The 24,559-nt window shown below is 54.9% G+C and overlaps 1 protein-coding gene across 1 annotated transcript; it reads left to right on the plus strand.

Annotated features, from left to right (window-relative positions):
• Window positions 1–1,760: 1,760 nt before the first annotated feature.
• On the plus strand, window positions 1,761–18,991 carry LOC100512924 (basic proline-rich protein-like). Its single transcript, XM_021082432.1, has 6 exons — window positions 1,761–1,822; window positions 5,542–5,761; window positions 6,230–6,428; window positions 6,678–6,966; window positions 17,314–17,439; window positions 18,919–18,991. The coding sequence occupies exons 1-6, from the start codon at window positions 1,761–1,763 to the stop codon at window positions 18,989–18,991; spliced, it is 969 nt and encodes a 322-aa protein (XP_020938091.1).
• Window positions 18,992–24,559: the final 5,568 nt, after the last annotated feature.

Consider the following 24,559-nt stretch of genomic DNA (forward strand, 5'->3'; position numbering starts at 1 on the left):
TTGGCTGTGAAGCCATCTGGTCCTGGACTTTTGTTTGTTGGGCGCTTTGTAATAGCAGTTTCCATTTCAGCTCTTGTGATTTGTTCATTCATCCTTTCACTTTTCTTTTCACTGGAACTGGGACACTTTTGGAGTTCCTGCCATAGCTCATCGGTTAACGAAGCTGACTGGTATTCAGAAGGCTGTGGGTTTCATCCCTGGCCTCCCTCCGTGGGTTAAGATTCCGGTGTTGCCATGAACTGTGGTGTATGGCCCACGCGGGGCTCAGATGTCACCCCCTGGGCAGGATAACCCTGCAGCTGCCCCTGCAGGAGGCCGAGGCCCTCATGAGGACTCACCCCCCGGGCAGGACGAACACACTGCTCCCCTCGCAGGAGGCTCAGCCCCTCATGAGGAGTCACCCCCCGGGCAGGATGAAATTGCTGCTCCTCCTCCTGGAGGCCCAGGCCCTCATGAGGACTCAGCCCACAGGCAGGACAAACACACTGCTCCTCTCGCAGGAGGCTCAGCCCCTCATGAGGAGTCACCCCCCGGGCAGGGTGAACCTGGTGCTCCTCCTGCAGGAGGCCCAGGGCCTCATGAGGACTCACGAGCCCTGCAAGGTGAATCTGCCACCGCTCTGGCAGCTTCCCCAGACCCTGAGGAGAGGTTCCCTCTGCTGGTTGGAAACCTTTCCCAGGCCTCTGCAGGAGAAAAAGGGCCCGAGGAGAATGCAGCAGCCCTGCAGGCAGAGCCTGCCCTGACGGTCCCAGCACCCCCTCTCCTGGGTCCTGGCCTGCCTGTGGCAGGAACCCCAGGCCACTTTAGAAAAGCACCTTCCCCAAGGTCCCCTCAGCCGCTCGAAGGGCCCTCCCCATCAGCTCCCCCAAAACCCCAGCCCCCGGCTCCCCCTCCCGAAATGTCCTCGCCGTCCCCTCTCCTCATTTGTCTTTGGATGTCTGCTCAATTTCTGCTCCTCTTCCATATCGTTTATAGTATATTTGACGTTACGTTTGAAGCCTACAAGTTGACCCTTGAAACTAAAAATCAAACAATAAAGAAGTTCTTGTTAGGAAAGAAAAAAAAAAGCCACAATAAATCAAGTAAATCACAAGGAATTCAATCACTGAGCAGAAAGAAACGATGTTTTGGTGTGTCTTTTGTCTTTTGAGGGCCGAACCCTGAGCAGGTGGATGTGGCCAGGCCAGGGGGTCCATCAGAGCCAGAGCTGCCGGGCTCCACCACAGCCACTGCAACAGGGGAACCGAGCCAGGTCTGCGACCTACACCACAGCTCACGGCAGGGCCGGATCCTGAACCACGGAGCGAAGCTGCATCCTCTTGGATCCCAGTCGGGGTTGTTACCACTGAGCCACGACGGCAACTCCCAGTGGATGATGACTTGGTCGGAGTCCTATGACACGCACAGCATCGTTTGATCCCCTCCACAAACCAGTGAGGCCAATAGCACAGGCTGTTTGGGTCCCTTTTGGTAATGAGAACTTTGCGGACTAGAGCGACGTCCCCGGCAGCTTGAAGCTGCCAGCAACGAGCGGAGGCAGACGAAGCCAGACTCCCAGGACGTCCCGTCCCACCTGGGCCCTTCGCAGGACAGACAGTTGCTTCTCAGGGGCAGCCGAGAGAGTCGGGACCTTCAGCCTCGGCCCGGGATTAAAGGAATGGTCGCCAAAGCTTTGGCAGGCTTTTCCCCCTTGCAGGGTGAGGGAGGCCCGTCGAGGCCAGCCCCTGGTGTCCACGGAGCCCTCAGGGTGCTGGGCGCCCATGGGGGCCCGGGAGCGTCTGCTCACTGCGCACTGGGGAGTGTCCGTGCCGGGGCAGCCCAGGTGGGAGGTCCTACACGGTGGAAGGCCCTGGGAGTTTGGAGTGGAGGTCTGTCCTAAGCCAAAACCTCGGTCGAGAACTGAGCCGCCCGAGTTTTCCAAGTCTTCCTCATGGCCAAGAGTTTTTCTATACTCTCCTGAGTTTGGGTGAGGTTTTTTTTTTGTTTGTTTGTTTGTTTGTTTTTTGCACTGGAGGGCCCACACCCACCGCATGTGGAAGTTCCCAGGAAGGGGTGGAATTGGAGCTACAGCTGCCAGCCAGAGCCACAGCCACAGCCACAGCCCCAGCCCCAGCCCCAGCCCCAGACATGTGGGATCCGAGGCATGACTTTGACCGACACCACAGCTCACGGCAATGCCCAAACCCTGACCCCCACTGAAGTGAGGCCAGGGCTCAAGCGTCCATCCTCACCCATCCTAGTCCCATTTGATTCTGCCCCACCAACAGGTGCATGACACCAGTCTATATTTAAAGTATCATACATGTACATACATACATATATGTATATATATGTATGTACACAGATATATATATATATTTATATATATATATATATAGAGAGAGAGAGAGGGAGTTCTCAGCTGCATCTGGGGCATATGGAAGTGCCCGGCCAGGGATGGAATCTGAGCTGAACCTGTGACCTACACCACCATTGCTGAAATGCCAGATCCTGTCCCCACTGCACAGGGATGGAGATCCAACGGGTGCCTCCACAGACACGACTGGATCATGACCCCACTGAGCCCCAGTGGGAATTCCAGCCAATGTTTTTGGAAAGAAGCTCTTCCTATTAGGAAGGAGAATATGTGCATATGTCGAGGTGGAAAGTTCATTGCGATGAGGGGTGCCCGTTGGGGCTCAGTGGTAAGGACCCTGCGTAGTAGCCATGAGGACACAGGTGTGATGGCTGGCCTCACTCCGTGGGTGAAGGATCCGGCATAGCCGTGAGCTGTGGTGTAGGTCGCAGAGGAGGCTCGGATCCTGCATTGCTATGGCGGGGGTGGAGCGGGGGAGGCCAGCAGCTGCAGCTCCGATGCCATCTAGGCCTGGGTACTTCCCCTATGCCACAGGGGTGGCCTTCAAATGCAAACAGAATTAAAGAGGGCTCACAAAATCAAATACCTCGGAATACACGTGACCAAAGAGGTAAAGGCCCTATATGCCGAGAACTATAAAACTTTAATCAAAGAAATCAAAGAAGATGTAAAGAAATGGAAAGATATTCCATGTTCCTGGATTGGGAAAATCAATATTGTGAAAATGGCCATCCTACCCAAAGCAATCTACAGATTCAATGCAATCCCTATCAAATTACCCATGACATTGTTCACAGAACTAGAACAAACAATGCAAACATTTATATGGAACCACAAAAGACCCAGAATCGCCAAAGCAATCCTGAGAAACAAAAACCAAGCAGTAGGCATAACTCTCCCAGACTTCAAGAAATACTACAAAGCCACAGTCATCAAAACAGTGTTGTACTGGTATCAAAACAGACAGACAGACCAATGGAACAGAATAGAGAATCCGGAAATAAACCCTGACACCTATGGTCAATTAATCTTTGACAAGGGAGGCAGGAACATCAAATGGGAAAAGCAAAGTCTATTCAGCAAGCATTGCTGGGAAACCTGGACAGCTGCATGCAAAGCAATGAAACTAGAACACACCCTCACACCATGCACCAAAATAAACTCCAAATGGCTGAAAGACTTAAATATACCACAGGACACCATCAAACTCCTAGAAGAAAACATAGGCAAAACACTCTCTGACATCAACATCATGAATATTTTCTCAGGTCAGTCTCCCAAAGCAATAGAAATTAGAGCAAAAATAAACCCATGGGACCTCATCAAACTGAAAAGCTTTTGCACAGCAAAGGAAACCAAAAAGAAAACAAAAAGACAACTTACAGAATGGGAGAAAATAGTTTCAAATGATGCAACTGACAAGGGCTTAATCTCTAGAATATACAAGCAACTTATACAACACAACAGCAAAAAAGCCAATCAATCAATGGAAAAATGGGCAAAAGACCTGAATAGACATTTCTCCAAGGAAGATATACAGATGGCCAACAAACACATGAAAAAATGCACAACATCGCTGATTATAAGAGAAATGCAAATCAAAACTACCATGAGATACCACCTCACACCAGTCAGAATGGCCCTCATTAAGAAATCCACAAATAACAAGTGCTGGAGGGGCTGTGGAGAAAAGGGAACCCTCCTGCACTGCTGGTGGGAATGTAAACTGGTACAGCCACTATGGAGAACAGTTTGGAGATACCTTAGAAATCTATACATAGAACTTCCATATGACCCTGCAATCCCACTCTTGGGCATCTATCCGGACAAAGCTCTACTTAAAAGAGACACATGCACCCGCATGTTCATTGCAGCCCTATTCACAATAGCCAGGACATGGAAACAATCCAAATGTCCATCGACAGATGATTGGATTCGGAAGATGTGGTATATATACACAATGGAATACTACTCAGCCATAAAAAAGGATGACATCATGCCATTTGCAGCAACATGGATGGAACTAGAGAATCTCATACTGAGTGAAATGAGCCAGAAAGACAAAGACAAATACCATATGATAGCACTTATAACTGGAATCTAATATCCAGCACAAATGAACATCTCCTCAGAAAAGAAAATCATGGACTTGGAGAAGAGACTGGTGGTTGCCTGATGGGAGGGGGAGGGAGTGGGAGGGATCGGGAGCTTGGGCTTATCAAACACAACCTAGAATAGATTTATAAGGAGATCCTGCTGAATAGCATTGAGAACTATGTCTAGATACTCATGTCGCAACAGAAGAAAGGGTGGGGGAAAAAACTGTAACTGCAATGTATACATCTAAGGATGACCTGACCCCCTTGCTGTACAGTGGGAAAATAAAAAAAAAAAAAAAAGAATTAAAGAGAGCTAATGCTTAGGAAATCCGTCATGGAGAACAAGGCAACTTTGGGTGTGTGCGTGTGTCTGGTGTTGTTTGTCTTTTCAGGGCTTCCCCCTCGGCATGTGCAGAGTCCTGTGCTAGAGGTCCTATTCCTAGTCGACATAGTTTTGGAAGTCCTAGCTAGCCAGGGCCCTCAGAGAAGCACAAGACACAAAAGGAATCCACATGGGAAAGGAAGAAGTCAAGGGATCCCTATCTGCACACGACATGATCCTATCCCCGCAGACCCCTCAAGACGCTCCCAGAAAACGGTGAAAGCGCCTCAGTGAATGGGGCCAAGTCGCAGGAGGCACCATGAAGGCACAGAAATCAACTGCCTTTCTATACCCTGAGAACGAGAGCTCCCAGAGAGACATCGGGAAAACAATCCCATTTGCCGGCACCTCCCAAAGAATAGACGACTGAGGAAGAGACCTCCCTAGAGAAACGCAAGACCCATCCTGGGAACCCCCAAGAGGCTGATGCAAGCAATCCAAGAGGACACAAACTGATGGCAAGACACACCTTGCTCTTGGATTGCAAGAGCCTATAGCATCCCAAGGACCATGCTCCCCAAGGCAATCCGCAGAGTCACCGCCATCCCTGTCAAATGCCCAAGACCGCTGTTCACAGCACGAGACCATGGGGTTGGTGGGGGAGGGGAGCTGGAGCAGCCCAGAGGGACCCTGGGGGAGGCATGGGGAAGGAGGAAGGCCCGTTGGGGGGACCCCAGGAAGTGACCTCACTTCCCTGGCAACAGAGGCCAATGGAACCTGGAACCTGGGGAGCCGGGCACCTACCGGTCCAGTCCAGGAGAGGACGGAGGAGGAATGGACTGGCTCTGCTGCATCCCACTCTCCCGAGGCCGAGGCCGAGGCCACAGGCGTCGTCACGGCAGAGATGGCCTCTGCCAAGCCTGCAGAACCTGGATGAGAACGCGAGGCGGACGCCTAGGGGCCGTTGCCCGCAGGGACCCAGAGGTACCACCGGGAGAGGGAGCTCCAGCCAAGGGCGGGGACCTCTGGGAGCCTATACGGGAGCCCCAAGCCCCCTCCCTGGATGACTTTGTGCAGAGGCGGGTGGTGAGGGGTGGGCCCACCTCAAGCAAGAGCCGGCTGACGCGGGCTTGGAGGTCTGCTGGGCAGGGCCTGTCCACACCCCGGGACCCAGCTGGCTGGGGAGAAGCAGGGGGCTGCGGGGGGTAGGTGTGGAGTCAGGGCCGAGCCCTGCGTGCAAGCGGTACCCCCAGCCCTCCAGGGGGCTCTCGTTCTTCCCGGGTCAGGGGGGAGCCACTGGTGTGTGGCAGGGGTGTGGTGTTTGAGCAGGCAAGGCCTCCCCTGATCTGGGAGCAGAAGGTCAAGGGGGCAGAAGAAGCAGCGAGAAGCTCACAGCCCCACAGGGCTCTGATGCCTCGGGGCCAGGCCCTCTGACGCTCACTGTCATTGCAGAGTCCCCCACCCGAGACCCGCCAGGAACAGGGTGAGGAAGGCAGAAGGCCACCTGAGGGCCCTCCACACAGACTGCTCCCCGGGGTCCTCTGCCGGGCTGGTGGGGAGCACAGGAGCGCCAGCTGTGGCCATGAAGACACCGTCCACATGAGCCTGACAACCCTGGAAGGCCTGGCACCCCCTGAGGCCCAGCCTGAAGGTGAGAAGAGGGGGCCGGGGCTCTGGGCGCAGTGGGGGGAGCTGAGGTGTGGGCCGCACAGCGGGGAGTCCCCAGAGGATGGTGTTGGGCCAGGAGCCAAGACAAAGGCACACGCCCCGCCTGCAGGAGAGCAGAGCCAGCAGGTGCTGGCTGGGACCTATCGGGAAGGCTCTGGGAAGACTGCTCTCCTTGGAAGAGCACATGGCAAGGCGGGCAGGCACCAAAGCTCTTCCTCTCTCACACCTCCAGCAGGAGACCTGGAGCCAGAGGCCAAGATGCCAGCCGAGCGGAAAGACCCTGGAGCAGCCCCCAGAAGAGGTCCAAGACCACAGGAGGACTCAGCACCTGGGCAGGGAGGACCTCCAGCTCTTTCAGAGGGACACTCATGTCCTCGTGGGGACTCGCCCCACGGGGAGGATGAACCCTCTGCTCCTCTCCCAAGAGGCCCAGCTCCTCTTGAGGAGCCACCACCCGGGAAGGGTGGAACCAAGGAGCCTCCTGCAGGAGGACCAGGCCCCCATGAAGACTCAACTCATGGGCAGGATCAACCTGCTGCTCCTCCTGAAGGAAGACCAGAGCCTCCTGAGGTCTCACCTCCCAGGCAGGATGAAAATCCTGCTCTTCCTACAGGAGGACGAGGCTCTCAGGAGGACTCAGCAGCCGTGCAGGATGAAAATCCTGCTCTTCCTCCTGGAGGACCAGGCTCTCAAGAGGACTCACTTGCTGGGCAGGATGAGAATCCGGCGAATCCTCCTGGAGGACGAGGCTCTCACGAAGACTCTCTAGCTGGGCAGGATGAGAATCCTGCTAGTCCTCCAGAAGTCTCCCGTCCACTCGAACACTCACCAGCCCTGCAGGGGGCACTTGGCGCTGCTCTGGCCGATTTCCTGGACACTGATGTGCCTTTCGCTCTGCTAGATGGCAACGTTGCCCCGGCCTCTGCTGGGGACAAAGGGCCCGAGGAGCATTCAGCAGCCCTTTTGGGAGTGCCTGCCCTGACTGCTCCCGCACCCCCTGTACCAGGTCCTGGCCTGGCTCTTTCAAGAACCCTCGGCCCAGTTCCAAAACCACCTTCCCCAAGGTCCCCTCCGCCCCTGCCAGTGCCCTCCCCATCAGCTTCCCCCAAACCCCATCCCCTTGCTCTCCCTCCTGACATGGACTCTCCTTCCCCTCTCCTGATTTCTCTTTGGAGCTGTGTCCAATTTCTCTTTCTGACTCATGTCATTTATGCTATAGATCACTTTGTGTTTTGAGCCTAGAGTTGTTAGAACCTTGAAACAAAATAACAATAAAAAAAGGAAGTAGTTATTGATAGGGAAGTAATAAAAAGCCCAAATTAATAAATAAAGCTAATTATTCCCAATCAATCATTGAGAAGCGAGAAGTGATTTGTGTGTGTGTGTCTTTTGTCCTTTGTCTTCTGTCTTTTGAGGGCTTCCCCCATGGCATATGGAGGTTCCCAGGCTAGGGGGTGGATCGGGGCCAGAGCTGCCGGCCTCCAGCACAGCCAGAGCAACAGGGGATCCAAGCCGCGTCTGGGACCCACACCACAGATCACGGCCACGCCGGATCCTTTCCCCTTGGAATGAGGCCAGGGATAGAACCCGCTTCCTCAGGGATACACATCAGGGGCGAGACCTGCTGAGCCACGACGGGAACTCCGAGAGCCAGGAAACCATTGGAGGACCGTCCAAAAGTCAGCTGGATTGACGGCGGGGGCAGGGGGGGGGGGGTTGTGCACTTGGGCACAGCAGCTGCCCTTTCACCAAGCGCAGGGTCGCATTCATTCTTGGATGTGGTTGCACAGTATCCAGATCATGCTGATTCCCAGAGCTGAGGAATGACAAGGTTGCCATGGTTTAAACATGCCCACCAAAGCAAACGAGCTCATTCCTCGGGTTGAGGGGCCCCATCCAGGTCCCATATCATTGCGTCGGGGCTGAGGGACTTGCTCTCTCAACCTGTTTCTTCTGCAGCCGTCTTGTACCTGCCCTCACGTGGACAGGAGGAGAGGTTGCTTCAACCACCTCCCCAGGGAGCAAAACCAGCAGCAGAAGTTCAGGCACCCGTGCACTCGAACGCACATACACCTGAAGGCACGGATCTGCTTAGAGCATTTCACATCAAACTTGAAGGGTGAAAACAGGAGTTCCCGTCATGGTGCAGTGGAAACGAATCCCACTAGGACCCATGAGGTTGCGAGCTCGATCCCTTGCCTCGTTCTGTGGGTTAAGGATCTGGCATTGCCATGAGCTGTGGTGGAGGTCGCAGTGGAGGCTTGGATCCTGCGTGGCTGGACTGGGGCTCGGGCTGGGGCATGGGCTGTGGCAGGCATCTGCAGCTCCAACTGGACCCCTAGCCTGGGAACCACCTTATGCCCCGGGGGCAGCCCTCCAAAGCAAAACAGAAAAAGAAAGAACGAAAGAATGTAAGAAAAGAAACAAAACAGTGAGAGAAATAGAACAAAGATAAGGAGAGCCTGTTGTGGCTCGGCAGAAATCAACCCACTTGGTATCCATGAGGATGCAAGTTGCATCCCCGACCTCACTCACTGGCTAAATGATCCAGTGTTGATCTGTCTCCTAGCCTGGGAACTTCTATGTGCCTTGCCCTGTGGCCCTAAAGAGACAGACAGCAAGACAGAAAGTCACACCAAACGAAGAAGCAAGCAAGCAAGTAAGCGAGACTGCCAATACCAAATGGGAGGAGGGAGAGAGATGGCCCAGACCGCTCCCTCTCCAAACGCTGGGCCAGCAAGCGGGGCCACTCTAGCAGGTCCTGTGTGTCTCCTCCCCGGCAGGGGTTGTGGGGTGGTGGCATGGCTGAGGGACAGCGAGGCTTTCCCGACCCTGATACAGCCTCTGTCCTCCAGCCAGGACCCAGGGCTCCCCCTTGGCAGTCCAGCTCATCCACAGCTGACAGGATGGACCCTTCCGGGCCTGTGACACTCACGGCTCCGGGAGGAGGCCAAACAGCCAAGCAAGGCCCCCAGCGGACAAGCGGGTGCTGAGCCGAGTGTGGAGGGTCAGGCAGGGGCAACGAAGGCATGGAGAAGGGCTCGACGAGATCCCGCAGGAGCCAGGGTCCCATGGAGGCCGAGGGGGCAGGGGCAACTTGGCAGGGCCGCCCGGGGGAGCAGCCCTGTAAGAGGCCTGCTGAGGTGGGTGGTGAAGGTGCCGGCAGAGCTGGAAGTGCAGAAGGAGACCTTTGGGGGCATGTGCTGCCGGGGGTGTGCCAGGCTCCTCTGGCCTGCCCCACATCTGGCTTTGGGCCCCTGAAGAGGGATGCCATCATCCCAAGGACCCGGTGAGCTGGAACCCAAGCCTGGACCTGGCTTCTGTCCCCAGAGTGGCTCGCGCCTTGTGTTGAAACAAAAGCAAGGAGGGTCAGAGTCACTCCGAAGGAGAGCATGATGTGGATGGGATTTGATTAGATGCTTGTGTATTGAGGGCTGCAACCTTGGCACAGGGAGGGTCCCAGGCAAGGGGTGGAATCGGGGCTACAGCTGCTGGCCTGGGCCACAGCCACAGCCACAGCCATGCAGGATTTGAGCCACATCTGCGATCCATACCACAGCTCAGTGTTTATTACACATTGAATGTACATATGTATATAAAATATGTTTTTGGTTCTCACCTGTACCTGTTGAATGGAATCTGAGCCAGGGATGGAATCGGAGCCGAACCTTTGACCTACACCACCATTGCTGAAATGCCAGATCCTTTCCCCACTGCACAGGGATGGAGATCCAACGGGTGCCTCCACAGACCCGACTGGATCATGACCCCACTGAGCCCCAGGGAAACCTCCAGCCAATCTTTTGGAAAATAGATCTTCCTATTAGGAGAGAGAATATGTGTATACGTCCAGATGGAACGTCCATCCTTATGAGGAGTTCCCCTTGGGGCTCAGTGGGAAGGAAACAGCCCAGGATCCATGAGGACACAGGTGTGATGGCTGGCCGCTCTCTGTGGGTGAAGGATCAGGCATTGCCGTGAGCTGTGGTGTAGGTTGCAGACGAGGCTTGGATACTGCATTGCTGTGGCTGGGGTGGAGGTCGGCAGCTGCAGCTTTGAAACCACCCCGGCCTGGGAAATGCCCATATGCCACAGGTATGGCCCTAAAACACAAATACAAATAAAGAAAGCGAATTCTTAAGAAATCCATTTTGGAGAAAAATGAAACTTTGTGTTTGTGTGTGTGTGTGTCTCTTTTTTCTTTTGTCTGTTCAGGGCCGCACCCTCGGCATGTGCACCCTCCTTTGCTAGAGGTCCTATGGCTAGTTGACATCGTTTTGGAAATCCTAGCTAGTCAGGGCCTTCCAAGTAGAAAAAGACAGAAAAGGAAGCGACACTGGGAAGGAAGAAGACAAGCCATCCCTATTTTGAGATGAGAGAATCCTATACCTAGAGCATCCTCAAGACGCTCCCAGGAAATTCGTAGAGTTCATCAGTGAATTTTGTAAGGCCACAGGATACACCAGTACTACCGAGAAATAGGCTGCATTTCTATATACTAACAACGAGTGACCAGAGAGAGAAATTACGGGAGAATCCTGTTTACTGTTGCATCCCAAAGAATAAAATCCTGAGGAATACACCTACTAGAGAGACAAGAGACCCATGCTCTGAAAACTCAAAGATGCTGATGCAAGCAATCAAGGATGACACATATCGATGGAGAGACTCGCCATGCTCTTGGATTGGAAGATTCCACATGATCATAATTGCTATCCTACCCAAGCCCATCCGCAGACTCAATGTAATCCTCATCCACGGACCAAGGACATTTTTCACAGAACTTGAACAAAATATTGTAAAGTTGGTTCGGTAGCACAAAAGCCCCAGAAGAGCCAAAGACATCCTGCAAAAGAGAAATGGAGCTGCAACAGTCAGGCTCCCTGAACTCAGACTCTACTACAAAGCAGCAATCCTCAAAACCGCACGCTGCTTCCACAGAGAAAGACATGTACAACAGTGGAACAGGATGGAAAGCCCACAAGGAAACCCCCCTCGCACCTACAGCCAACTCATCTGTGTGACAAAGGAGGCCAGACTATGCAGTGGACAAAAGACCGCCTGTTCAAGAAGGGGTGCTGGGAAGACGGGACAGCCGCATGGAAAAGAATGAAATGAGAACACTCCCTAACACCAGACACAAAAACAAGCTCCAGATGCATCAAAGACCTAGAGACACGACCAGACACTATAAAACGCTTAGAGGAAAACATAGGCCAAACACTCCCCGACATAAACGACAGTAACCTCTTCTCAGATCCACCTCTTAGAGCACTGACGATAAAAACAAAAAATACACCAATGGGACTCAAGGAGCCTCAAAAGTTTCTGCACAGCAACGGAAACCCCAAACCAAACAAAAAGATTTCCCCCGGAACGGGCAAAAATCTTTGCAAAAGAATCGACCCACAAGGGATTCATCTCCAAAATTTATAAACACCGCCCACCACTCCATACCAGAGCAACACAGCAACCCCTTCAAAAAATGGAAAGAAGATCTCAACAGCCAATTTTCCAAAGCAGACATATGGGGGCAAAAACAAAACAAAACAAAACGAAACACCTGAAAAGATGTTCAACATCACTCACTGTTAGAGAAACATGAATCAAAACCACCGTGAGGTACCACCTTACACCAGCCAGAACGGCCATCCTCAAAAGGTCTAGAAACAATGAGTGTTGGAGAGGGTGTGGAGGAAAAGGAACCCTAGCACACTGTTGGTGGGAATGTCAATGGGTGCAACCGCTGTGGAAAACAGGATGCTGATGCCTCAGAAAGCGAAACATAGAACCACCACCCTTGGATCCAGCAATCCCACTCCTGGGCCTCTATCCAGAGAAAACCATGACTCGCAAAGACACAGGTACGCCAGTGTTCATCGCAGCACTCTTTGCAACAGCCAAGACATGGAAACCACCCAAGTGTCCATCGACAGAGGAGTGGATCAAGAAGCTGTGCTACATACACACCATGGAACATTCCTCAGCCATTAAAAGGAAAGAAAGAAGGGCATTGGTAGCAACCTGGATGGACCTGGAAATCATTGTGTTACGTGAAGTCATCAGACAATGAGACCCCAACATCAAAAGCTTTCCATGACATGTGGACTCTAAAACAGGGCAGAAGGAACTTCTTTGCAGAACAGATCCTGACTCACAGACTTTGCAAAACTTACGGTTTCCACATGAGATAGTGGTGGTGGTGCGGGGATGCACTGAGGGTTTGGGATGGATGAGCTCCACAATTTGGTTGTGATGATTGTTGGACACCTAGAAATGTAATAAAATTCATTAAGATTTTGTTTACCAAAAGGAAGAAGCAGCCCCTTTCAACCCCACAGAACCGAGGCCCTGCCACAGGGGACCCTTGAAGATGATCAGGATTTGGGAGCTGACCAGAGGCACACAATTCCCACTTGTCCCCTGGTGATCTTATTTCAGCCACCCAACACCCCAGTCCATGAAGGTGATGGCTGTTGTTAAGCCTATCTTTTTTCGGTTTCTTTTTAGGGCTGCACCTGTGACATATGGACGTTCCCAGGCCAGGGGTCCAATCGGAGCTACAGCAGCTGGCCTACACTTCAGCAGCAGAATCACCAGATTCATGGCAGCTCTGTGACCTACACCACAGCTCACAGCAATGGCAGATCCTTAACCCACTGAGCGAGGCCAATGCTCAATCCCCGACTCACACTGATACGAGGCTGGGTGACTCTCCCAAGCTTATTTCTCCATTTGTCTGTGAAAGGACTTCTCGATGTTTTCCACTGTCTTCACTGTAATTCTTGGGCACCTAAGCATCTGTTCATACAGGGAGATACCATCTCCTTCTGCCATGGGTGAGAGAATTTTTCTAAGACGGAACCGGAAGAATCGATTTGCTGGGTTGTGGAGTGTGTGCATCGTTTACTTTACACAATAGAGCTAAATCACTCTTCCAGGGGATCTCTCGTCCAACTGTATGAGAGCACCTGTTGGTCCACCCACATTTGACATTGTCAGACTTAAACCTTTGTTCATTTTCCCATTTCGTGAGTATGAAACAGCATCTCCTTGCTGTTTGTGTTTCTTTTCAGTGGCGGTTGGTGAGGTTGAACATCTTTCATGTGGGCTAGCATTTGAGTTTCCTCTGTGAGTTGCCTGTCCATTTTCCTTGCCCATTTTCCCATTGGGTGTGGAGGGATTTCTCAGAGAGCGTGACGGCAAATTCCTTCTCAGTTGCACACTCAGCAACGGTCTAGTCTCAGCCCTTGGCATATCTCTTCATTTGCTCCTGGAGTCTCTTGATTTGAACAGGTCTTTTTATTTTTTGCATTTACATGAACCCATTCCCTTTTCCTGGGGGAAACCAAGGATTTCTAAGGGCCGGTGGTGGGAGAGAGAAAGGCTGTGGGTGCTTGTGGGAGGGGAGGTGTCTGCTGGGAAAGAGGATGTGCGTGCGTCTGGGCTGGAAAGCTCTCAGGGCGGGTGGGAGCTGCGTGGTCCCAGACCCCGTTAGAGGACGTGTCAGAGGCATGTGAGGGTGGTAGGTCCTCCCACCCGGGTGACCATGTAGTTTTTCATTTAAACTGGGACACTTTTGGAGTTCCTGTCATAGCTCATCGGTTAACGAAGCTGACTGGTATCCAGAAGGATGTGGGTTTCATCCCTGGCCTCCCTCCGTGGGTTAAGGATCCGAAGATGCCTTGAACTGTGGTTGACGTCGCAGGTGGGGCTCAGATGTCACCACCTGGGCAGGACAACCCTGCAGCTGCTCCTGCAGGAGGCCTGGGTCCTCATGAGGACTCACGAGCCCTGCAGGGAGAACCTGCCACTGCTCTGGCAGAATCCCAGACACTGATGTGAGATTCACTCTGCTGGTCAGAAACGTTACCCCAGCCATTGCAGGAGAACAAGGGCCCGAGGAGAATGCAGCAGCTGTGAAGGTAGAGCGTGCCCTGACTGCTCCCGCACCCCCTGTACCAGGGTCTGGCCTGGCTCTTCCAAGAGCCCCAGGCCCGTTTCCAAAGCCACCTTCCCCAAGGTCCCCTCTGCCCCTGCCAATGCCTCCCCATCAGCTCCCCGAACACCCCATCCCCTTGCTCCCCCTTCTGACAGGGACTCTCCTTCCCCTCTCCCGATTTCTCTTTGGAGGTGTGTCCAATTGCTCTTCCTTTTTCATATCATTTATAGTATTCTTTTACTTTATGTTTTGAGCCTAGAGTTTTTAGAACGTTGAAACAAAATAAAAAAAGGTAGTTATTGATAGGGAAGTAATAAAAGCAAAAATTAATAAGTAAAGCTAAGTATTATCAGTCAATCATTGAGAAGAGAGAAATGATTTGTGTGTGTGTCTTTTGTCCTTTGTCTTCTGTCTTTTGAGGGCTGCCCCCGCAGCATATGGAGGTTCCCAGGCTAGGGGGTGGATTGGGGCCAGAGCTGCCAGCCTCCAGCACAGCCAGAGCAACAGGGGATCCAAGCCGTGTCTGGGGCCCACTCCACACCTCCCGGCCACGCCGGATCCTTTCCCCTTGGAGTGAGGCCAGGGATCGAACCCACTTCCTCAGTGATATGCTCCGGGTCCATGAACCACTGAGCCATGACGGAAACTCCGCGAGCCAGGAACCATTGGAGGACCGTCCAAAGTCAGCTGAATTGATGGCGGGGGTGGGGAGGTTGTGAACTTCTGGGCAGTATCTGCCCTTTCACCAAGTGCAGGGTCGCATTCATTCTTGGATGTGGTTGCACAGTGTCAAGAACCTCCTGATTCCCAGAGCTGAGGAATGACAAGGTTGCCATGGTTTAAACATGCCCACCAAAGCAAACAGGCTCATTCCTCGGGTTGAGGGGCCCCATCCAGATCCCATCTCATTGCGTTGGGGCGGAGGGGTTTGCTCTCTCAACCTGTTTCTTCTGCAGCCGTCTTGTACCTGCCCTCATGCGGACAGGAGGAGAGGTTGCTTCAACCACCTCCCCAGGGAGCCAAACCGGCAGCAGGAGTTCAAGCCATCCGTGCACTCCAACACACATACAAGTGTGGGCACTGATCTGCTTCGAGCATATCATACCAAACTTGAAAGGTGAAAACAGGAGTTCCCCTCCTGGCGCAGTGGAAACGCATCCCACTACGACCCATGAGGTTGTGGGCTCGATCCCTGCACTAATTCAGTGGGTTAAGGATCTGGCGTTGCCATGAGCTGTGGGTGGAGGTCGAAGAGGAGGCTTGGATCTTGCGTAGCTGGGGCTGGGGCATGGGGCTGGGACTGTGGCCAGGAGCTGTAGCTCCGTCTCGACCCCTAGCCTGGAAACCGCCATATGCTCTGGGAGCAGTCCTCGAAAGCAAAACAGATAAAAAAAGAATGAAAGAAAGTAGAATAGAAAAGAAAAAAAACCAGTGAGAGATAGAAAAAAGGTAAGGAGTGCCTGTGGCGGCTCAGCAGAAATCAACCCACCTGGTATCCATGAGGATGCAAGTTGCATCCCCGGCCTCGCTCACTGGCTAAACAATCCAGTGCTGATTAGCCCCCGAGCCTGGGAACGTCTATGTGCCTGGCCCTGTGGCCCTAAAGAGACAGACAGCAAGACGGAAAGTGACACCAAACAAAAAAGCAAGCAAGCAAGCAAGCGAGACTGCCAATACCAAATGGGAGGAGGGAGAGAGATGGCCCAGATCTCTGCCTCCCCAAACCCTGAGCCCGAAAGCGGGGCCACTCTAGCAGGTCCTGTGTGCCTCCTCCCCGGCAGGGGTTGTGGGGTGGTGGCACGGCTGAGGGACAGCGAGGCTTTCCGGACCCTGATACAGCCTCTGTCCTCCAGCCAGGACCCAGGGCTCCCCCTTGGCAGTCCAGCTCATCCACGGCTGACAGGATGGACCCTTCCAGGCCTGTGACCCTCACGGCTCCGGGAGGAGGCCAAACAGCCAGGCAAGGCCCCCAGCGGACGAGCGGGTGCTGAGCCGAGTGTGGAGGGTCAGGCAGGGGCAAGAAAGGCATGGAGAAGGGCTCGACGAGATCCCGCAGGAGCCAGGCACCCATGGAGGCCGAGGGTGCAGGGGCAACTTGGCAGGGCCGCCCGGGGGGAGCAGCCCTGGAAGAGGCCTGCTGAGGCGGGTGGCGAGGGGGCTGGCAGGCCTGGAAGCGCAGAAGGAGACCTTTGCGGTCTCGCTTGTAGTATACTTGACTTTACGTTTGAAGCCTACAAGTTGACCCTTGAAAGTAAAAATCAAACAATAAAGAAGTTCTTGTTAGGAAAGAAAAATAAGCCACAATAAATCAAGTAAATCACAAGGAATTCAATCATTGAGCAGAAAGAAACGATGTTTTGGTGTGTCTTTTGTCTTTTGAGGGCCGAACCCTGAGCACGTGGATGTGGCCAGGCCAGGGGCTCCATCAGAGCCAGAGCTGCCGGGCTCCACCACAGCCACTGCAACAGGGGAACCGAGCCACGTCTGCGACCTACACCACAGCTCACGGCAGGGCCGGATCCTGAACCACGGAGCGAAGCTGCATCCTCTTGGATCCCAGTCGGGGTTGTTACCACTGAGCCACGACGGCAACTCCCAGTGGATGATGACTTGGTCGGAGTCCTATGACACCCACAGCATCGTTTGATCCCCTCCACAAACCAGTGAGGCCAATAGCACAGGCTGTTTGGGTCCCTTTTGGTAATGAGAAGTTTGCGGACTAGAGCGACGTCCCCGGCAGCTTGAAGCTGCGAGCAACGAGCGGAGGCAGACGAAGCCAGACTCCCAGGACGTCCCGTCCCACCTGGGCCCTTCGCAGGACAGACAGTTGCTTCTCAGGGGCAGCCGAGAGAGTCGGGACCTTCACCCTCGGCCCGGGATTAAAGGAATGGTCGCCAAAGCTTTGGCAGGCTTTTCCCCCTTGCAGGGTGAGGGAGGCCCGTCGCGGCCTGCCCCTGGTGTCCACGGAGCCCTCAGGCTGCTGGGCTCCCATGGGGGCCCAGGAGCGTCTGCTCACTGCGCACTGGGGAGTGTCCGTGCCAGGGCAGCCCAGGTGGGAGGTCCTACACGGTGGAAGGCCCTGGGAGTTTGGAGTGGAGGTCTGTTCTAAGCCAAAACCTCAGTCGAGAACTGAGCCGCCCGAGTTTTCCAAGACTTCCTCATGGCCAAGAGTTTTTCTATAATCTCCTGAGTTTGGGTGAGGTTTTTTTTTTTTGTTTGTTTGTTTGTTTGTTTTTTGCACTGGAGGGTCCACACCCACCGCATGTGGAAGTTCCCAGGAAGGGGTGGAATTGGAGCTACAGCTGCCAGCCAGAGCCACAGCCACAGCCACAGCCACAGCCACAGCCACAGCCACAGCCACAGCCCCAGACATGTGGGATCTGAGGCACGACGTTGACCGACACCACAGCTTACGGCAATGCCCAAACCCTGCCCCCACTGAAGTGAGGCCAGGGCTCAAGCGTCCATCCTCACGCATCCTAGTCCCATTTGATTCTGCCCCACCAACAGGGGCATGACACCAGTCTATATTTAAAGTATCATACATGTACATACATAATATAAGTATATATATGTATGTACACGGATATATGTATATATGTGTGTGTGTGTGTGTACATTCATACATACGTGTGTGTATATATATATATATATATATATATGAATAGAGAGAGAGAGAGACAGAGAGAGAGACAGAGAGAGAGAGACAGAGAGAGAGAGAGAGAGACAGTGAGACAGAGAGAGATGGAGAGAGAGAGAGAGAGGGAGAGAGAGAGAGAGTTCTCAGCTGCATCTGGGTCATATGGAAGTGCCCGGCCAGGGATGGAATCTGAGCTGAACCTGTGACCTACACCACCATTGCTGAAATGCCAGATCCTGTCCCCACTGCACAGGGATGGAGATCCAATGGGTGCCTCCACAGACACGACTGGATCATGACCCCACTGAGCCCCAGTGGGAATTCCAGCCAATGTTTTTGGAAAGAAGCTCTTCCTATTAGGAAGGAGAATATGTGCATATGTCGAGGTGGAAAGTTCATTGCTATGAGGGGTGCCCGTTGGGGCTCAGTGGTAAGGACCCTGCCTAGTAGCCATGAGGACACAGGTGTGATGGCTGGCCTCACTCCGTGGGTGAAGGATCCGGCATAGACGAGAGCTGTGGTGTAGGTCGCATCGAAGGCTCGGATCCTGCATTGCTATGGAGGGGGTGGAGCGGGGGAGGCCAGCAGCTGCAGCTCCGATGGCTTTCAAATGCAAACAGAATTAAAGAGAGCTAATGCTTAGGAAATCCCTCATGGAGAACAAGGCAACTGTGGGTGTGTGCGTGTGTCTGGTGTTGTTTGTCTTTTCAGGGCTTCCCCCTCGGCATGTGCAGAGTCCTGTGCTAGAGGTCCTATTCCTAGTCGACAGAGTTTTGGAAGTCCTAGCTAGCCAGGGCCCTCAGAGAAGCACAAGACACAAAAGGAATCCTCATGGGAAAGGAAGAAGTCAAGGGATCCCTCTCCGCACACGACATGATCCTATCCCCGCAGACCCCTCAAGACGCTCCCAGAAAACGGTGAAAGCGCCTCAGTGAATGGGGCCAAGTCGCAGGAGGCACCATGAAGGCACAGAAATCAACTGCCTTCCTATACCCTGGGAACGAGAGCTCCCAGAGAGACATCAGGAAAACAATCCCATTTGCCGGCACCTCCCAAAGAATAGACGACTGAGGAAGAGACCTCCCTAGAGAGACGCAAGACCTGTCCTGGGAACCCCCCAAGAGGCTGATGCAAGCAATCCAAGAGGACACAAACCGATGGCAAGACACACCTAGATCTTGGATTGCAAGAGCCTATAGCATCCCAAGGACCATGCTCCCCAAGGCAATCCGCAGAGTCACCGCCATCCCTGTCAAATGCCCAAGACCGCTGTTCACAGCACGAGACCATGGGGTTGGTGGGGGAGGGGAGCTGGAGCAGCCCAGAGGGACCCTGGGAGAGACATGGGGAAGGAGGAAGGCCCGTTGGGGGACCCCAGGAAGTGACCTCACTTCCCTGGCGACAGAGGCCAACGGAACTTGGAAGCTGGGGAGCCGGGCACCTACTGGTCCAGTCCAGGAGAGGACGGAGGAGGGATGGACTGGCTCTGCTGCATCCCGCTCTCCCGAGGCCGAGGCCGAGGCCGAGGCCGCAGGCGTCGTCACGGCAGAGATGGCCTCTGCCAAGCCTGCAGAACCTGGATGAGAACGCGAGGCGGACGCCTATGGGCCGTTGCCCGCAGGGACCCAGAGGTACCACCGGGAGAGGGAGCTCCAGCCAAGGGCAGGGACCTCTCGGAGCCCACACGGGAGCCCCAAGCCCCCTCCCTGGATGACTTTGTGCAGAGGCGGGTGGTGAGGGGTGGGCCCGCCTCAAGCAAGAGCCGGCTGACGCGGGCTTGGAGGCCTGCTGGGCAGGGCCTGTCCACACCCCGGGACCCAGCTGGCTGGGGAGAAGCACGGGGCTGCGGGGGGTAGGTGTGGAGTCAGGGCCGAGCCCTGCGTGCAAGTGGTACCCCCAGCCCTCCAGGGGGCTCTCGTTCCTCCCGGGTCAGGGGGGAGCCACTGGTGAGTGGCAGGGGTGTGGTGTTTGAGCAGGCAAGGCCTCCCCTGATCTGGGAGCAGAAGGTCAAGGGGCAGAAGAAGCAGCGAGAAGCTCACAGCCCCACAGGGCTCTGATGCCTCGGGGCCGGGCCCTCTGAAGCTCACTGTCATTGCAGAGTCCCCCACCCGAGACCCGCCAGGAACAGGGTGAGGAAGGCAGAAGGCCACCCGAGGAACCTCCACACAGACTGCTCCCCGGGGTCCTCTGCCGGGCTGGTGGGGAGCACAGGAGCGCCAGCTGTGGCCATGAAGACACCGTCCACATGAGCCTGACAACCCTGGAAGGCCTGGCCCCTCCTGAGGCCCAGCCTGAAGGTGAGAAGAGGGGGCCGGGGCTCTGGGCACGTGGGGGGAGCTGAGGTGTGGGCCGCACAGCGGGGAGTCCCCAGACGATGGTGTTGGACCAGGAGCCAAGACAAAGGCACACGCCCCGCCTGCATGAGAGCACATCCAGCAGGTGCTGGCTGGGACCTATCGGGAAGGCTCTGGGAAGACTGCTCTCCTTGGAAGAGCACATGGCAAGGCGGGCAGGCACCAAAGCTCTTCCTCTCTCACACCTCCAGCAGGAGACCTGGAATCCGAGGCCAAGACACCAGCCGAGAGGAAAGACCCTGGAACAGCCCCCAGAGGAGGTCCAAGACCACAGGAGGACTCAGCACCTGGGCAGGGAGGAAATGTAGCTCCTTCAGAGGGACACTCCTGTCCACATGGGGACTCACCTCCCGGGGAGAATGAACACTCTGCTCCACTCCCAATAGGCCAAGCTCCTCTTGAGGAGTCACCACCCGGGCAGGGTGGAACCAAGGTGCCTCCTGCAGGAGGTCCAGGCCCCCATGAAGACTCAACTCATGGGCAGGATCAACCTGCTGCTTCTCCTGAAGGAAGACAAGAGCCTCCTGAGGTCTCACCTCCCGGGCAGGATGAAAATCCAGCTCTTCCTCCTGGAGGACGAGGCTCTCAGGAGGACTCATGAGCCGGGAAGGATGAAAATCCTGCACCTCCTGCTGGAGGACCAGGCTCTCATGAGGACTCACTAGCTGGCAGGGAGGAAAATGCTTCTCCTCCTCCTGGAGGACAAGGCTCTCAGGTGGACTCACCAGCCAGGCAGAATGAAAATCCTGCTCCTCCTCCTGGAGGCCAAGGCTCTCAGAAGGACTCCTCAGCCGGGAAGGATGAAAATCTGGTTAATCCTCCTGGAGGACGAGGCTCTCAGGATGTCTCACCAGCCGGGCAGGATGAACATTCTGCTCCTCCTACAGGAGGACAAGGCTCTCATGAGGACTCACCAGCCGGACCCAATGAAAATCCTGCTCCTCCTCCTGGAGGACAAGGATCTCAGGTGGACCAACCCGCCAGACAGGATGAAAACCCTGCTCCTCCTCCTGGATTACGAGGCTCTCATGACGAGCCAACAGCCGTGCAGGATGAAAAACCTGCTCCTCCTCCTGGAGGACAAGGCTCTCAGGTGGATTCACCAGCCAGGCAGGATTTAAATCCTGCTCCACCTCCTGGAGGAGGAGGCTCTCATGAGGACTCAGAAGCCAGGCAGGATGAACATCCTGCTCTTCCTCCTGGAAGACCAGACTCTCCGGAGGACTCACGAGCCGGGAAGGATGAAAATCTAGTTCCTCCTCCTGGAGGACGAGGCTCTCATGATGTCTCTACAGCCGGGCAGGTTGAACATCTTGCTCCTCCTACAGGAGGGCGAGGCACTCATGAAGACTCCCCAGCGGGGCAGATTGAATATCCTGCTCCTCCTCCAAGAAGACGAGGCCCTCATGATGTCTCTACAGCCAGGCAGGATGAACATGCTGCTCCTCCTACAGGAAGACGAGGCTCTCAGGAGAACTCTCCAGCCGGGCAGGATGAAAACACGGCTCCTCCAACAGGAGGACGATGCTCTCATTCATACGCACCAGCCCAGCAGGATGAATATCCTGCTCCTCCTACAGGAGGACGAGGCTCTCAGGAGGACTCCCCAGCCGGGCAGGTTGAAAATCCTGGTGCTCCTCCTGGAGGACGAGGCCCTCAGGAGGACTCACGGGACGGGAAGGATGAAAATCCTGCTCCTCCTCCTGGAGGGCGAGGCTCTCAGGAGGACTTACCAGCTGAGCCGGATGAACAACCTGCTCCTCCTCCAGGAGGACCAGGTTCTCAGGAGGACTCACGAGCCAGGAAGGATGAAAACACTGTTCCTCCTCCTGGAGGACGAGGTTCTCATGATGTCTCGCCAGCCGGGCAGAATGAACATCCTGCTCCTCCTACAGAAGGACGATGCTCTCGGGAGAACTCTCCAGCCAGGCAGGATGCATATCCGGCTCCTCCAACAGGAGGACGAATCTCTCATGCAGACACACCAGCCCAGCAGGAGGAAAATCCTGCTTCTCCTGCGGTTGGACGAGGCTCTCAGGAGGACTCACCAGCCTGGAAGGATGAAAAACCTCCTCCTGCTGGAGGACCAGGCTCTCAGGAGGACTCACTAGCTGGCCGGGAGGAAAATGCTTCTCCTCCTCCTGGAGGACAAGGCTCTCAGGTGGACTCACCAGCCAGGCAGAATGAAAATCCTGCTCCTCCTCCTGGAGGCCAAGGCTCTCAGAAGGACTCCTCAGCCGGGAAGGATGAAAATCTGGTTAATCCTCCTGGAGGACGAGGCTCTCAGGATGTCTCACCAGCCGGGCAGGATGAACATTCTGCTCCTCCTACAGGAGGACAAGGCTCTCATGAGGACTCACCAGCCGGACCCAATGAAAATCCTGCTCCTCCTCCTGGAGGACAAGGATCTCAGGTGGACCCACCCGCCAGGCAGGATGAAAAACCTGCTCCTCCTCCTGGAGGACAAGGCTCTCAGGTGGAATCACCAGCCAGGCAGGATGTTAATCCTGCTCCACCTCCTGGAGGACGAGGCTCTCATGAGGACTCAGAAGCCAGGCAGCATGAACATGCTGCTCTTCCTCCTGGAAGACCAGACTCTCCGGAGGACTCACGAGCCGGGAAGGATGAAAATCTAGTTCCTCCTCCTGGAGGACGAGGCTCTCATGATGTCTCTACAGCCGGGCAGGTTGAACATCTTGCTCCTCCTACAGGAGGGCGAGGCACTCATGAAGACTCCCCAGCGGGGCAGATTGAATATCCTGCTCCTCCTCCAAGAAGACGAGGCTCTCATGATGTCTTACCAGCCGGCAGGATGAACATGCTGCTCCTTCTACAGGAAGACGAGGCTCTCAGGAGAACTCTCCAGCCGGGCAGGATGAAAACACGGCTACTCCAACAGGAGGACGATGCTCTCATTCATACGCACCAGCCCAGCAGGATGAATATCCTGCTCCTCCTACAGGAGGACGAGGCTCTCAGGAGGACTCCCCAGCCGGGCAGGTTGAAAATCCTGGTGCTCCTCCTGGAGGACGAGGCCCTCAGGAGGACTCACGGGAAGGGAAGGATGAAAATCCTGCTCCTCCTCCTGGAGGGCGAGGCTCTCAGGAGGACTTACCAGCTGAGCCGGATGAACAACCTGCTCCTCCTCCAGGAGGACCAGGTTCTCAGGAGGACTCACGAGCCGGGAAGGATGACAATCCTGTTCCTCCTCCTGCAGGACGAGATTCTCATGATGACTCGCCAGCCGTGCAGAATGAACATCCTGCTCCTCCTACAGAAGGACGATGCTCTCGGGAGAACTCTCCAGCCAGGCAGGATGCATATCCGGCTCCTCCAACAGGAGGAAGAATCTCTCATGCAGACACACCAGCCCAGCAGGAGGAAAATCCTGCTTCTCCTGCGGTTGGACGAGGCTCTCAGGAGGACTCACCAGCCTGGAAGGATGAAAAACCTCCTCCTCCTGGAGGACCAGGCTCTCATGAGGACTCACTAGCTGGCCGGGAGGAAAATGCTTCTCCTCCTCCTGGAGGACAAGGCTCTCAGGTGGACTCACCAGCCAGGCAGAATGAAAATCCTGCTCCTCCTCCTGGAGGCCAAGGCTCTCAGAAGGACTCCTCAGCCGGGAAGGATGAAAATCTGGAAAATCCTCCTGGAGGACGATGCTCTCTGGAGGCATCACCAGCTGGGCAGGATGAACATGCTGCTCCTCCTCCTGGAGGACCAGGCTCTCAGGAGGACTCACGTGGCGGGCAGGTTGAAAATCTGGCTAATCCTCCTAGAGGACGAGGCTCTCATGAGGACTCACTTGCTGGGCAGCTTGAAAATCCTGCTCCTCCTCCAGGAGGACGAGGCTCTCATGTGGACTCACTTGCTGGGCAGGATGAAAATCCGGCTAATCCTTCTGGAGGACGAGGCTCTCCCGAGGACTCACTAGCTGGGCAGGATGAGAATCCTGCTAGTCCTCCAGAAGGCTCCCGTCCACTCGAACACTCACCAGCCCTGCAGGGGGCACTTGGCGCTGCTCTGGCCGAATTCCCGGACACTGATGTGCCTTTCCCTGTGCTAGATGGCAACGTTGCCCTGGCCTCTGCTGGGGACAAAGGGCCCGAGGAGCATTCAGCAGCCCTTTTGGGAGTGCCTGCCCTGACTGCTCCCGCACCCCCTGTACCAGGTCCTGG

The sequence above is a fragment of the Sus scrofa genome, unplaced genomic scaffold, assembly GCF_000003025.6.
Source record: "Sus scrofa isolate TJ Tabasco breed Duroc unplaced genomic scaffold, Sscrofa11.1 Contig873, whole genome shotgun sequence".
NCBI lineage: Eukaryota > Metazoa > Chordata > Mammalia > Artiodactyla > Suidae > Sus > Sus scrofa.

What these genes read in the sequence shown, in the direction of transcription:
- LOC100512924 (XM_021082432.1), top strand. Translation starts at nt 1,761, where the DNA reads ATGGGGGCCCGGGAGCGTCTGCTCACTGCGCACTGGGGAGTGTCCGTG. An exon ending in CATGAAGACTCAACTCATGG is followed by an intron (nt 6,967 to 17,313) that starts GCAGGATCAACC and finishes TCCCCCTTGCAG; the next exon opens with GGTGAGGGAGGCCCGTCGCG. An exon ending in TCCGTGCCAGGGCAGCCCAG is followed by an intron (nt 17,440 to 18,918) that starts GTGGGAGGTCCT and finishes CTATCCCCGCAG; the next exon opens with ACCCCTCAAGACGCTCCCAG.